Consider the following 15,391-nt stretch of genomic DNA (forward strand, 5'->3'; position numbering starts at 1 on the left):
GACACGGCTGGGAACATTCTGAGGATAAAATTAGAGGAGGGCTTGTGAGAGGTGCAAGCCAAAGTTTCTCTGGCTCTGAAGTTCGGCCCCACTGGGGATGTATATTTTCTTGATTCTTCTCTGTAGAGTGAGGACCCGGAACAATGAAGGCTTGTAGAGGTGACCTCTACAAGGTCACACCATACTCGGATGTACCGAAATTGGCCACCTTGAGCTCCCCTGGCCCTTTGTGCAGCTTCCTATCACTCCCTCCCTTTCTAGGCTCTTCTCCCAGGGAGACTTGCCTCACTTTCTTTGCTTTCTCTCATGGATTCCCTTGCTCTTCTCTACCAGCTTCCAGCTCCCCAGCAAGCTCAGGGATCCCTCAGGACTCAAGGGAGGCTGTGATGTGTAGGGGAGAGCCCCCCTCTCTGCCTTGGAGATAGAAACCCAGTCTTAAGCTGGCTGCACAAAAAGTGAAGGGCAAGAGCCAGGGAGCCAGAGTGGACACAGGGGCTGCCATCCTGAACCCAGCCCTAGCCCAGCGCAGGCAGCCTATTCAGATCAGTTGGTGCAGTTCCCTGCCCTCAGGCCAGCTCATGGTTTGTTCTCAAGGCCTGAAACCCCAGCCTTCAAAGCCCTGGTGGCCTCTGCTCCTTGCTCCTTCTGTCTCTTGTCCAGGTAGTGCCTGTGGAGGTTGCTGAGCACCACCTGTACTCCTTTGCCAGTGTGGCTGGTGGGTCGAGAATATCCTGTTATGCATCATCAGTGATCACAGCATGCTTCAGTCACCACCCTTGGCCCCTTTGAGCAACGCCAGAGTAATTGTCTGTGAGGTCAGGGTGGGTAAGGAGATCTGTCCCTTGGGCTCAGTGCTCAGCAGGGGTGTCTTCCCTGCCAGGATTGCTGGCCAGGAGAAGAATGGGCCTAGACTCAGTTCAGCTTTGATCTGTGTGAACCCCTGCTGGTTCCCTATTGCCCCCACCCCCGTAGCAGAGGCAGGACCAAAAGATCCATTCCTCGTTCAGAACTGGAGAGCTGAGCCTGTGGCCTCCACACCAGAGACAGGTCCCTCTGGGGGAGGCTAATTCTGAAAGAGGCAGAGAAAATGTCTCTTCTGACCTGTTGTTGAGTGGGGAGTAAACACCGCACAGACTGCAGAGGGTAAAATGAACCATTTAGAACAAATGTTTCTAGTTGATTTCCCCCCTCCAATGAAGGGAGGGGGCTAGGAGAGAAAAACAGGGGAAGAGAGAGCTGTGAAAGTAGTGAGACGGAGGAGGGAGGCGTTGTCACCAGACACAGGGCTCTCTTGGCCACGTACTGGGGCATGGAAAAAGCCAGGGTGGTTTGCTGCGCTAGGCAGTGGCGCTGTCCATCCCTGGGTTCTGACCAAATAGAACTGAAAGCTGAAGTTCCCCACGACGGCATTACTGCACCCCGGAGCACAGGACCAATTCTGTATTTGTGTGGAGGACGAGCTGCTATACGATGGCTGATAAACCTGCAGCCAGGCAGGGCAGGAGGAGTGGAGAGAAGGGCCCTTACCTTGTCCTGGGGATGAGGGAGGACGTTCATCAGTTTCACTGCTCCAGTGCTGCCAATGCTGGGCTTCGGTGAGCAAACTGAGCTTTGTCTGTCCCTCCCCAAGGCCAGTTGGCTGTGCCCCACTGGGACTCAGCAGTTCCCAGGCTGGGCTGCTGTGAGTAGTGTTGGGGCCAGGAGGTCTTTGTTTGGCTTTGTTCTTCTCTGAGTAGAGAGCACCTCCAGAAAGGGTTTCTTTTTAGGGAGAAAAAGCACTGCTCCCAAATTAGCCACTTATTTTTAGGATATTAACAGATCCTACTTGTACCACCAAGATCCAGAAATTCTCTCCTGGTTCTAATTCACTAAGTGCCCCCCTCCACTCCCCTACATCCAGCCAGAACAGTGCAGGCTTCTGTCTAGACCATAAATGAAATGCAGGCCTGAAAAGGTGCCCAGCTAGCCTACCCAGCCTGCTCTTCTCCCCTCTACATCAGAAGAGGGGAGAAGAGGGAAGAACCCCAGATGTTGGGCCAGAAGAACGTGGCTCCTCTCCCGCCTCCATCATGCAGCAAAAGGGGGACTCTAAGCCACAGTTCTGGTGTGGACAGCAGAGTTGGCTCATCTCTCCACCTCAGCTCGGGAGAGGGCTGGGTGTGATGTGGGGAAATACAGTAAAGCAGACACAACAGGGGCCAGCCCCTGCCCACCCACAGCCTCTGTTCAGGCCAGCTGGTAGCTTCAGTCTTAAGGCAGAGAGACCTGTGAGGTTGGTTCTGTGGAAGGTGGCTAGCTACTTCACCATAGGAAAGGAGGTGGAGGCTCAGTAAAGAGTAGAGATAGCGTCTCTTAGGAACCTGTGAATGTGTGATGGTGTGGCAGACATGACCTGAGATGACCCCCAGTGAGTCACACCCTTGCATGGTACCCTCCCCTTGGATGCACATAGAACCTGAGACATGCTTCTAGCCAATATGGTATGGCAAAAGTTATGGGATGTCCCTGCCATGTTGTGAGAAGGTCTGTGAGGGGGTCACATGGCAAGAACCTGTGGAAGGTACCTAGAAAATAAGGGCAGCCCCTGGCTCACAGCCTCCAAGAAAATGGGGACCTCAGTCCTCTAGTCACAAGGAACTGAATTCTGTCATCAACCACAAGAGCTTGGAAGTGGACCCTGAGCTTCAGAAAGAAACACAGCCCAGCTGATACCATGATTGCAGCCTTGTAAGACCCTGAGCAGAGGACCCAGATAAGCTGAGCTCAGACTCCTGCCCCACAGAAACTGTGACATAATCATGCATGTTGTTCTAAGCTACTAAATTTGTGGTGTTTGTTACACAGCACAGATAGCTAATACAGATGGGGTGAATATTTTCAAGGGAGGAGACTCCTTAGAGATACCCTCATTTTGCAGACAAAGAGTTGGAACATGCAGGAGGGGCTGAGGCCTGCTCCTGGTTACACAGCTGGCTGGGGCCACCCACAGCAAGCATGAGGGATGCCCCTGGGAGCTGGGTCCTGGTTCTCACTCTGCTACTGGTCTCCCTTCCTGTGGCCTTGAGCAAACCCTCCTGCTTCCTGCACCTCCGATTTTTCCTGTCACATGATCAGACTTTTTCTAGGTGCCTTCTTGCCATGACTTGGTATTCTGATACCACTCTGATATGTGATCTTTCCAGAAGCCAGGCTTCTGCACCTTGGTACGGTTTACTCTTTGCTGCTCCTTGGCCCCTCCTGCATTGTCTGTTTCCACTGGGACTTCAGAAGGTAGGATCTTCCTGTCCTGGGCACATTTGGACTCAGAGAAGCCTCTGAGGTGGGGCTCTTGGCCGTGCACCAGGAAAGATACTGTCTGGCTTTGACCCTGTGGTTGTGTGACCTTGGGCAAGTGTCCCCTCTTTTCTGCCTTCACAGTTCCTCAGCTCAGTGAGCAGCTTAGATGAGATCAGCTCAAGTTCTTGATGGCTTGTGCCATCTTTGGTGCTGCTTTTGAGATGGGCTACTTAGGGACCCTGAGCTTGTGGGATGGAAACAGGTGAGCCTGGCTAACATCTCCTTGTCCTTGTTACCCAGGCATTCAAGTCCAGGGGGCAGACTTAGGTATTGACCCAGTTCCCCTTACTCCTTTCCCCTAGCTTGGCCTTTTGGCCACCCCAAAGCCTGACCAGCAGTCATTTCCGGTCCAACAGGTGGAGGCACAGTGCTGCTTCCTGCCTGCTAGGTAGTCCTGTGCCCACTTCCAGGCCCTGGTTCTTGAAATCTAGAGGGCCTTTTTCCACCCCAGAGCACTAAACATCACCTGTAAGGCTCCCCTACTCTTTGAGTGAATCCTGAGCAGGTGACTTTGAGTCTGTCCTGAGGGCAGGAGGAGGCTCCTTTATGTTGAGAATGGGGAGGTGTGCACGTCCATTCTTTTCTCACAAGCTGGCTCTGGGGGTGCAGGGCCTTGTTGAAAAAGGAAGGTGCACAGCACTGAACAGGCTGTGTGAGGCCAGGAAGAGAAGCTGGTCCGGCAAAGGTGCTGGGAACAGCTCCCTAGGCTCATGGAGAGCTCAGAGTCAGCACCCATGCTGTCCAGACCAGGAGTTCCTCTGAGAGGGGCTGGGCATCTGGGAAGATGCCTGCCCACAGCAGCCTGCAATCTGGAGGCCACCTTCCACCTGCCTGAGTGAATTTGGTCTTACGGCCAGGTCACAGCTGTGCCCCCATGGATGGGAGCTCTGGGTCCATTGTCACAAGCCCCCACTTGACTGAACCTCAATTGACAATCTAGGAAACAAGCCATGCCTCTCAACACTCTCTCTTCCCATTCTCACTGCCCCACTCTTCTCTCCCTGCAAATGAGGCTTTTAAAAATTAATGCCACGAACAATTTGCTTGGCCAGAAAAGGATAGGCATGAGCATATATGTTACTTTACCAAACTCCATGCTGTGGATGGGCTGAGTTCCTGTCCATTAAATAAGTTACCACATTGCATCAGTACTAGCCTTGTCAAAAGATCAGCTGGTGACGGGAATTAAGCATACTTACACTTCTCTCAAACATACATATACTCACTAAGAACGAATTCTTCACAACAGCCAGGCAGCCACTCAGACACATGGACATGATTGGAGTGTGTAGGGTCTGTCTGGAGCTGGGCTGAACTCAAAACCAATTGAAATGCTCACCCGTCTGGCCACCCAGGAAAGCCAGGCCAGAGGATAACTGTGTGCTGTGGGCAGGAGCCCTGTTTCTGAGCTGATCTTGGAGGGTGGCTAGCCCTCAGAGCTAAGGGGTGCTGGTGATGGTGCTGCTGTGCAGCCTGGAAGAGAGACCTTGGATCTATTTGAAACTGACAAGAGTGTTTGAAACGATTCAGTGAGACAGAGAGGATTCAGACAATAGTGGGTTAACTGTGGTTGGGAGAAGCCCTGCAGTGGTCAGATCTCAGGTGGTTTTCAAGAAGCCCTGAAGGTGTTGTCTTTGTCAGGTTCTCAGTTTCACAGATAAGACACCAGGGGAACTAGAGAGTTCCCATATACCAGGGCTTCTGGTGCCTCCTTCATTGAGCGCGCGCGCGCGCGTGTGTGTGTGTGTGTTTGCATGCATCGCAGTGCACATGCACACATGGATTCTGCCCACTGAGCTGATCTATCCAGACTTGTTCCATCTCTTGGCCTATGGTTAGAAGGGCTCACAGCAGTTCTCCAGTACCCAGCTAGATTCTTAGTCTTCAACTGTGAAGACTAAGTTGATGCCAAGTACAGTTATATTCTAGTTCCTTAGGAAAATGTCATGTTGACCAGAATGTTTAACTAATCAGCACAATATTTCCCGAATGTGCCAGGAATCTGAGGGAAGTGCATGTGTGTGCATAATTTTAAAAATCAGCATTATTTTGACATAACTTGAGGCTTATAGAAAATTGCAAGGATAATACCAGGACTTCCCATATGCCTCTCACCCAGAATGTTAACATTTTACTGTTCTCAGAGGATTCATAACATTTCTGTGAGGTAGGCATTTCTGCCCCCACTGTAAATATGAGGAAGCTGAGCCTCAGAGGATAATAACTAATCCAAGATCACACAGGAAATAAGTGGCAAAGCCAGGATTAAAACCCAGGTCTGTCAGATTTAAGTGCATCTCCTGACCGTGTTGGATATAGTGTGAGTGTGCAGGTGTCCTATTCCTTCTGCCCAAAGAACTTCCTTTCTTGTGTTATAGGTCTGCTAGGATGAATTATCTCAGCATTTGATTTTCTTTATTTTACCTCCATGGTTTAAAGATTTTTGTTGGGTATAGAATTCCATGTTGACAATATTTTTATTTTAGTCTTTCAAAGACCAAAATGTCACTTCATTTTCTTCTGGTTTGTATAGTTTCTGTCAAGGTAACAAGAATTTTCTTCTATGTTTTCTTAGGTCTGTGATCCAACATATTGTAGTAATTGTTGTTTAAACAGACAGTTATAAAGAGATTTTAATAATATGAAAGAAATCTTACATATTTAGTTACCATTTCCAGTGTTCCTCATTCTTTTGTGTGGATCCACATTTCCATCTGGTATGATTTCAGTTTCCTGAAGGACATCCTGTAACATTTCTTGTTGTGAGGGTCTTCTGGTGATAAATTCCGTCAGGAGTGTGTGTTTGAAAAGCATTTCTTCTTTGTTTTAGAAAGCTGTTATATATTATATATCTGAAAGTTATTGAATTCTATGTTAATGTGTTTTTCTTTTAGTACTTTGTAGCTGTGCTCCATTGTCTTCTTGCTTGCATTGTTTCTGGGGAGAAATTGCTGTCCTCTTTATCTTTGTCTCCCTGTATGTAAAGTGTCTTTTTCTCCCTGGCTACTTTTGTGATTTTCTCCTTATTGTTGATTCTGTGCAATTTGTTTATGTTGTGCCTTGGTTTGGTTTCTTTTATGTTTCCTTTGCTTGGGGTTCATTGAACTTTTGGGATCTGTGGGTATATAGTTTTCTTCAAATTTGGAATGTTTTCAGTAATTATTTCTTCAAATATATTTTTCTGTCACCATCCCCCCCTCCTTTTGAGGACTCCAATTACAGGTATGCTAGGCTATTTGACATCATCCCACAACTCACTGGTGCTCCAGTCATTTATTTGTATTCTTTTTCTGTGTGTTTCCAGTTCACTGGTACTTTCTTCTGCAATGTCTAATCTATTGTTAATCCAATTAATGTATTTTTTATCCCACACGTTGTAGTTTTTACCTCTAGAAGTTTGAGTCATGTCCTTTTCTATATTTTCCACATCTTTGCTTAACTTTTTGAACGTATGAAATGCAGTTAGAATACCTGTTTGTTTTTTAAATATTGTGTTTTTCCCCTCCCTAGGGGTATATTTTATTGTTTCTTTACATGCCTGATAATTTTCTTATTCGATGTGAGACATTGTGACTCTTGCCATGTTTTATACTGGGTAGTCATTGTAGTCCTAAAAATATTTTTAAGATTTGTTAGCTGACCCAGGATGGTACTCAGTCTGGGGCAAATTATTACCCACTCTGGAAGCACACTGTTTTTGACTCCTCTCCCCAGTGTGCCCAGATCAATTAGGCCTTCCACTCTGGAAACAGATGCGAACAGGCATTCTTCCAGGCCCTGTGTGGATGCCAGGCACTATTTGCTTTAATCAATTTGAGTGGTTTTTCCCCCCAGTCTTCAGTAGTTTCCTTACACACATTTACTAATCAGTCCTCCACTGAAAACTTGAAGGAGCCCCTTTGCAGACCTCTGGAGTTCTCTCTCTTTGTGCTTCTTCCTCCTCTCTGGTACTCTGTCCTGTGACCTGCGGATGCTTAGCTCTATCTCCTCGATTCAGGGAGTCCACCAGGTTCCATCTGGCTCCCTCTCCCTATGCTGCGGCCTGAAAGTTTCTCAAGGCAATAATTTGGGGGCGGTTGTGGGGCTCACCTCATTTGTTTCATGCCTCTCAGGGGTCATTATTCTTCAGTGCCTGGTGTCCAGTGCCTTGAAAATCATTATTTCATATATTTTTTATGTCTTTTGGCTCTTTCATGTGAGAGAATAAATCTGGTCCCTATTACTCCATCTTGATCAGAAGCAGAAATCTCGGGCCCTCGGTTTTTCATTTAATCATTTATTTGTAGGGCACATCAGGCTGGGCCATGACTTCGAACATTGACTCAGGCAGGGGATGTTAGCATCTTTGATTTTCATCAGTGATGTTCATCTATTGATTATATAAACATGTAAGTTTGCCCTTTAAGTGGCTACCCGATGTTTGCACTCCAGACTCTTTTCGAGAACTTCCTGCTGTTTAACTCTTATAAGAAGCTCAGCAACTAGTTTGGTTTTACCTCGTGAATACTGTGGATATTAATCACAGTTGGTCATGTATTTTAATTTAATTTTTATTTTTTGCTTTAACTGTCAAGGAGATTAAGCAGCTTCTTAGTCTGACTGCAATATCTTGAGTGAGATGTTATAAGATGTATTTCTATAAACAAAATTTTTGCTCCAGCCATCTTTTTAGCTTACTTCTCTTTTGACTTGTATCTATCTCAAAATTCTTAATTGTAAATGAGAGAAGTCTACTCTTTCTATCCAGCTGATTTGTGTAGACAATTAATATATAGAGTAATGATTGGGGAGGGTCTGCTCTGGGCTGGGGGAGAAGAGGAAACCTCAGGTCAGGTGTAGACTTGCTTAGTTAGAAGCTCCTGGCGTGGGCTGGGCAGGGATGAGTTGCAGTGTCCTAAAAGCTCATGGGCCTCTGGGGGAGGGAGGGACTGAGGCCAAGACCAGACCACAAGCTGGGCCTGGGGGCTTTGGAAAGTGAAGGGAAGCTGAAGAGGCAAAGCAAAGATGAGAGCACTTCATCAGGCAGAAGGAGACATAGCCCTGTGGCAACCAGAGGTGCTGGTGTGGCCATCTGAGGCTGCCACCTCTCCCAGCCCAGCACCGCTGGCCACCTGTTTCCTTGGGGCTTGCCTCTTTCTGCCAAAGGTGAAACCTCTGGGGAAAGAAGCAGGAGGTGGGTCAGGGCATTAGTGCAGGAAGGGAGACTGAGGCTGAACTTCCAAAGCTCCAGCCCCAGTTACCATGGGCAGACCTGGCAGCCATCATGTCCCTGGAAACCACAAGGCTCAATTAAGGTGTTCAGGAGGCATGAATGGAGTGGAAGACCGACCACCCTGGGAGTGCCGTGTGGGTTCGCACACACTAGGAAAACTCCCCACCTGGAGTCCTAGCTTTCCGGAGTCACAAGGGAACTTGACTGTATTTGCCTTTCCCTTTTCTCTCCAGCCCATGCTGCAACCTTCTACATGGCTGATGGGATTCTTTAGGACCCACTTGTCCTGCTCTTTTTTTTTATAATCCTCGCCTGAGGACATTTTTTTCCATTGCTTTTCAGAAAGAGTGGAAGGGAGAGAGAGAGAGAGAAACATCAATGTGAGAGAGACACATTGATTGGTTGCCTCCCCCATACACCCCGACTAGGACCAGGGATCGAGCCTACAACCGAGGTGCATGCCCTTGGCCGGAACCGAACCCAGACCCTTCAGTCCATGGGCTGACACTCCAACCACTGATCCAAACAGGCTAGGGCTGTCCTGCTGCTTCTTACTCTGATGGGAAGCTGAGACCCTGAGTGAGGGCTGTGACAGGTCCAAGATGTAGCTAGCCAGGGGCACATATGAAGCCAGTACTTCCTCCTGCACCCCAGGCTTTCTCTTTTCCAGCAGGCGGTGGGGAGGGAGAGTTGGCAGGGAGTGGGTGATACCCCATAGCCCTGACTCAGGGCAGGCTTTCCTGGGGTCGCTGGGCTTGGACAGAGGAAATGGGACAGATGGAGGACAATGGGGAAGGGTGAGGATCAGCAATGGGTCAACCTCCCAACTGGAGCAGGAGAAAGGTCCTGGGCCAGCCCAGCCCACCGCTGTCCTGCCGACCCCCTTCTGTTCCTTCCTCCCCTCCTCCCTCTTCTCTTCTGTCTTCCCTGAGTCCCTCGGTGAGGCCCAGGTGGCTGAGCATCCTCTGGCAGAGGGAATTAACACACTTAATTAAAGTGCCCAATGAAGAGCTTTGCATATTTCTTAATTACCGTCTGAGTCTTTGGGGGAACCATCTGAAATGGGATTTTTCCCGTGTTTCCTCATTTAGCCTACGGTGAGCCAGTCGGCCCCTCAGGACTCAGGTAGAAGCTGGCAGAGCCCTGGTCTGGAGCTGCCTTTCTGTGTACTAGGTGGCAGGGTGGGTGTGGAGGGGGGAGCCCGTCCCCTAGCCCCCCAGGCGTGTTCAACTTGCAGGAAGGTTGAGGCTAGATTTTCTGTTTTGTGAAAACAGAACAAAAGAAAACAAGGATCAGGTAGATGTAGCTGGTGTCTCCACCTGTTCTTGTTACCACAGGGCCTGGTAGCTGTGTACCCCACAGTAAGGCCACTGAGGGGAGACTTTTGGCAGAGGTTTGCAGAGGCATGGTTGCCAGCTGCAGGGCAAGGATTGAGCCTTGAGGAGTACCAGGCGGGACCCCACTGTCTGTCCAGCAGAACCTCGGAGCTGGCGTGGGTGGTAAACAGGAACGTGTGGCTGAGAACAGATTGCAGGCCCAGGTTCTGCCTGGGCTCGGCAAGGGGGCCACCTCGTGGGTGGTGCACACTCTGCCAGGCCTTGGCATACCTTCCACGAAGTCTCCAGTGCTCTGCCTTAACATTTTCCTCCGTGTCTGGCCATCATGGCAATCTCTCCACCCACACCCACGCCCATGCCCACACCCACACCCACCGTGGAGATGACAGGGCAGAGAGGGTCCTTCATAGAGGGAGACAGTGTCAGCTGTCACCCTGTGGCCTGGACACAAGCCATGCCGAGGAGCCTGGCTTTGGCTTCATGTGCAGTCGTGCACGAGGCGTGGCCTTTGGCATCAGATCTGGGTCTGTGTGCCAGCTGCACTGCTGACCAGCTCTGCGACATGGGCAGAATAACTCACTCACTGGATCGTGATGAGGGTCAAATGAGGAACCCTACGTAGAGCACTGAATTTCTTGTCCAGCACTAAGAAGAAGCCCTGTAGAGAGTTCCCATTCCTGCTTTCTAGAGGTTCCTGGTAAATACTCAGTAATGAATTTTCCCACCCTCGTTTGGTTGAAATGAAAATGCATCTCTCTCTGCTTAATCATATGGCATTAAACTACCAGAAGATTACAGGACTATTGCTGAGCCAAGAGCCGAGATGAGATTAAAAAACAACAACACACAGCTCGATAATAATTTGGCTGCTTATTTTTAATAAAATCCTGCCAGTAGAGCAGAATCTTTGCCTTCAGAAAAAGCCCCACTTTGCCGGACTGGTGTCTCAGACTGTTGTTAGATGGGATTCCGGACAGTGTGACCTTGAAAACAGAGCCATGTGCAGAGGATACACTCTCAGAGGCTGCAGGGGCTGGTGGGAGGGCAGGGGGGACCTCAGGGGAGTGTCTGCTGCCCCTCCCATGTGCCTTTCCCGGTCCGCCTTGGATGCCACTGCCCCCTTGGCTACAGCCCAATCAGGTGCCGGCTCCAGCTCTCCTGCTGCTGTCCTGGTGAGACTGGGGGAGTGAGTGGCCAGTAGGTGGGCTGTGCAAGCTCACCATTTCCAGGTTCTTGTACCTCCTACTCAGGTATGGGGTCAGGAAGGGGCAGCAGCCCTTTAGAGGGGAGAGGAGCTTGGCACAGGCCACCCTTTTACCAGCTCAGCTCCTTTATATGATGCCAGGGTAGAGCCTGGGCAGTGATGTTCCCAAGGGGCTCCTTTCATCAGCTCTGTCTCAGGGCCTAAGAAGCCTCCCAGAGACGGGGTGGAAGACAGCTTTCCTGCGTTCATGTCGGACAGGGTTGCCCAGGCTTTCCTCTGAGAGCTGCCCAGTCCCTGCACACTCGTGAGCTCTGCCCTGGAGCCCTGGGGTCAGGGGTCAGGCTGGAGGTCCTGCAGTCACACTTGTTCAGTTGGGGGCTGGAAGAGGCCACACCACCCACGCGCCTGCAATGAAGAGTGTGGATATAGGCCCAGGAAGGATGAGCCGTCGGCGGGTCTAAGCCGGAGGCCGAGCTGACAAGTTCAAAAAGGGTCTGAGCCACGTTATCCTGGCAGCCTTGGGAAGAGGGTTGGGTGGTGTTGGGGAAGCCCTGAGGCAGGGAAGAAGAGGGCCTCTGCTCTGAGCAGTGAGAATAACGCCCCGAGAGGAAGAATAAATGCCCTTTTGCAGCAAATCAGTAATGATCTGGTCATGGTCATCTAGTGCAGGGCTTAATTGGAGTGCTGGGCCCCAGGTGTTCAAACCTGCCCACCCTCGCTTTGTGAGCCCTCCTTGTGCCCCACAGGGCACCTCAGTTTCCAGTGTCTGACCTTCCAGACTGAGTTAAGCACTACCCCTGAGAGGCCCTCCCCTGCAGCTGGTCCTAAGGAAAAGGTGCCTCAGCTTGGCAGGGGCTGTTCCTGGGACTCCATGATATCCACAGTGATGACAATAATGAACTGGCAGGACCCTGACACCCAGTTTGACTCAAAGATGCCAAAAAGGGTCAGAAATAGGAGCTCAGTTCCTGGTCAGGCTACCTCACCCGGGCCCCACTCAGCTCTGGCCCTGGGCGGGTAGCTGTCAACTCATTTCCCCTTGTATGAAATAGGGATGACATGAATACCTGCTTGAGAGCAGAGGACCAAACAGGTCAGTGCTAAGGGCTCAGCACAGTGTGGCTGTGAGCATGGGATCCTGCAAGCTTCAGGCAGCAGGTGTCCCGTCTCCTCTGCTCTACTCCTGTCATGTAAATCCACCTGGCACAGCCCCTGGCGTGTGCCTGGAACATGCTCTAAACACACGTGTTGCCTATGATGGATTTTGTGGGAATGCTTAGAAAATATTGGCTGCGGCCAGGCCTCCACACCTGCTCCTCCTGCCTGCACAGTCCCAATAAGCAACTTATTTTCTTGGGGTTTTCTCCTACCCTGAGAGCCAGTACTAATCCACTGCCAGTGCCTGGTGTCCCAAGAAGGGGCGACTCAGCATTAGAAACCCTTGTGGGGATTTCTGAGTTCTCAGCTACTCCATGAACCTCCTGTTCCTTTTTGTGATTCCACCGTCTCTCCTGCCTGTCTGCTCAGCTGCCCTGGGGAAGAACCTGTTGGGAGAAAAGAACCTGGTGTCTTCTGCCTTCTCCTCACCCTGCTCCCTTCTCCTCATGCTTGTCCCTTGTCCCCGTGGAGCAGGATGTGGAGTGTCACTACCTAGGGAAGTTATCAGTGGGCCTTGCCATGCCTTTTTTCCAAGGAGAAGGCTGTACCTTTCCACTGTCTTCTTGGAAAATGAGGAAGCTGTGCTTCCTCCAACTTTGTCTGCCTCTTACTGGCTCAGTTTTGCTCCACTTTTTACTTCAGGGTCCCCTTAGCAATTTCCAGCCAGGCCTTTCTGTATGGGGAGCCCCCACTTCCCACATTCATATGAAATTTAAGGGGAGATTTACACCAATTGGAAAGTACTTTGCAGATTAACTGCCCATCAAGAGCTTTTCAAAGGACAGTTTTCAGGTAAAATTAGGAGACCTTGGGTGCATTACTGCTCACCCCAGAGATGTTCTTCCAGAAATGTGACTATTCTGACAGCAGCTGGGGCACTGCAGTCTTTCCTGGCACTACCCACCCAGAGTTGGCATCAGACTCCGCAGTGTAAGAATACAGTCCCTAACAAGACTGCCCCCCACTTCAGATGCCAGCCACAAGTGGGGTTCCCAGGGACACCACACTTCTGACCAACTGGCTACAAATCTGAGTGCTCTCCCATGACCCTCCTCAGGTTCCATAATTCTCCAGAACAACTCATACAACTTAGGAAAGTGCTCTACTTAGAGTTACAGTTTTATTATAAAGGATACAGATTAGGAACAGCCAAATGAAGAGAAATGACAGGCAAGGTCAGTACAATAGTGGTGGTGATATCAGCTCTCTGTTACCTGCTACCCACCTCCTTCCAGTTTAAGCATTTCCTGTGTGGCCGGCACTTGAATAACCTTATTTCATTTCTACTACTGCCCTTTGAAGTCTTTGATGTTATGCTTATTTTTAAATGAGGCATTGAGGTCCAGAGGGGTAGGGACCACCTCAGAATGACGCAGCTAAAAGCACTCCAGCTAGGATTTGAATCCAGCTGACCAATTCCAGGTCAAAGATGGAGCCACCTAAATTTGCCCCAAACACGGTCTGTCAGGCGTTCCTTCTGGCTAGAAGACAATTCTCTTTGTTACAAATGTTGGCTGTCATGCGGTGGCTGTCGCCCTTGTCTGTTATATGTTGCACCACCGAGGCTTCGGAACTGGGGAAGGACTTCTGCAGAGGAGCCCCTGTGGGCTGCCCTGGTCCATGCAGGCAGTGACCAGCCACCGCACCAGGCTGAGCCTGTGGACATACTGTCCGAGAATCGGGGAGAGGCAGAATCGAGAACTCTCAGGCTTTCCCACCAGGTTTTTCTGTTCCTGGCAGCCCAGAGCAGAAGGGACTATGAGCCAGGGCCATGGCAGACTTGGTGGGACAGTGTAGAGAAGCACTCCATGCCAGGCCTGACCTAACAGATGTTCCTTTATTCCCTTCCTCCCCTCCAGATGATGGAAATGTCACGATAGGCATTTCTGCCACTGCCAAGCCCCAGGGGACCTGCGCACAGTTGGGTCAGAAGCCAAACCCTGCAGTTAGGGAAATTAGTGTTACTCATGGGATTCCCAAGAGACTTCTGGTTCTCTTAGCCATAGCAGTGGTTCTCAGTTGGGTGTTCCTGCCACTTAGAGGGCATTTGTAAATACGGGTGGGGGGGGGCCTGGGATTCAAGGTTGTCACAATGACAGGATCCTGCTGGAACTTACCCAGTGAGGTCTGGGGATGCCAAATGCCCTGCAAGGAGCTAGACAGTCACGTACACTCTACAAAATAATAGTCCTGCCCATGAGAGACACTGGGGAATGTCCCATTTACTTCCCCTGTCTCCTGGTTCCTTAGAAAGCCACTTCCTCAGCAGTCTCCAGGCTGAATGAAGGGGAACTAGACAGCATGCCTCCATCCCAGCCTGACCAATGACGAGGCAATAGTTCCAGGTGAACGTGGACCAGGGTGGGAGGAGCATCTCTCTTGCACCCACTTGCTCTGATTCTTCATATGTGGCTCTTGTGTCAGTTAGGCTTTTGTGGGTCAAAGGCCTGGAGTTGGGTGGTGAGAATTCACAGGGCACGGACAGGCCTCCTCCTTGGTGCCTGGCGAGAAGTCCCCTGCAGCCCACCCAGTGTAGACTCAGCCGCCTTGCTCTGGGTTTGCCTTTCACTTCTGTTTCCAAGTCTCATCTTTTCCTTTGGGCTTTTTTGTTTTCATCATGTGAAATTGTTTAGAGTAAACATGGCTGAACTCCTCTCTTCTTGTTGTTTTACAGTCGGGAAGACGTCTCTGATCACGAGGTTCATGTACGACAGCTTCGACAATACGTACCAGGTGAGGTCCTGGGTGCCCCTGTCGCCCCACCACATGGCGTCTGTAGCCATGACAGTTGCCTGCAGACCATGCTGGTCTCTCTCAGCCTTGCTAACCCTGAGATGAGAGTAGGATGTTCCCAGGGCCCAGGGTGTGTGTTTTGCCTTGAAGGAGCTGCCCATTTGTGCGCTGGCCCCAGTCCACTAATGACCCTGAGCCCTTCTGGACGTCCAAGCCTCGGCACAGGACGCGTTTTCCAGTAGAGAAAGGGCTCATTTCAGTCTGTGTGGTCCTGCTGCCCGTGGGCAGGTCTAACCATTACAGTGTTTGGTTACTTGGGTGAGTCATCACCTGGGGGATGGACAAGGTACAAAATAATGGAGGTGAAAGAGCAGTAGAGGAACTTGCTCCTCGAGCATGGTTATATTTGCT

At 50.3% G+C, this 15,391-nt stretch overlaps 1 protein-coding gene across 1 annotated transcript in view; it reads left to right on the forward strand.

The window, feature by feature from the left end:
• RAB6B (RAB6B, member RAS oncogene family) overlaps positions 1–15,391 on the forward strand; it is a 46,174-nt gene that overhangs the window by 9,587 nt on the left and 21,196 nt on the right. The window contains exon 2 of the mRNA XM_081159349.1: positions 14,922–14,980. Within this exon, the coding sequence (XP_081015475.1) occupies positions 14,922–14,980 (59 nt within the window). The remainder of the gene's footprint in view (positions 1–14,921; positions 14,981–15,391) is intronic.

Source organism: Miniopterus schreibersii, assembly GCF_964146895.1.
Source record: "Miniopterus schreibersii genome assembly, chromosome: 15".
NCBI lineage: Eukaryota > Metazoa > Chordata > Mammalia > Chiroptera > Miniopteridae > Miniopterus > Miniopterus schreibersii.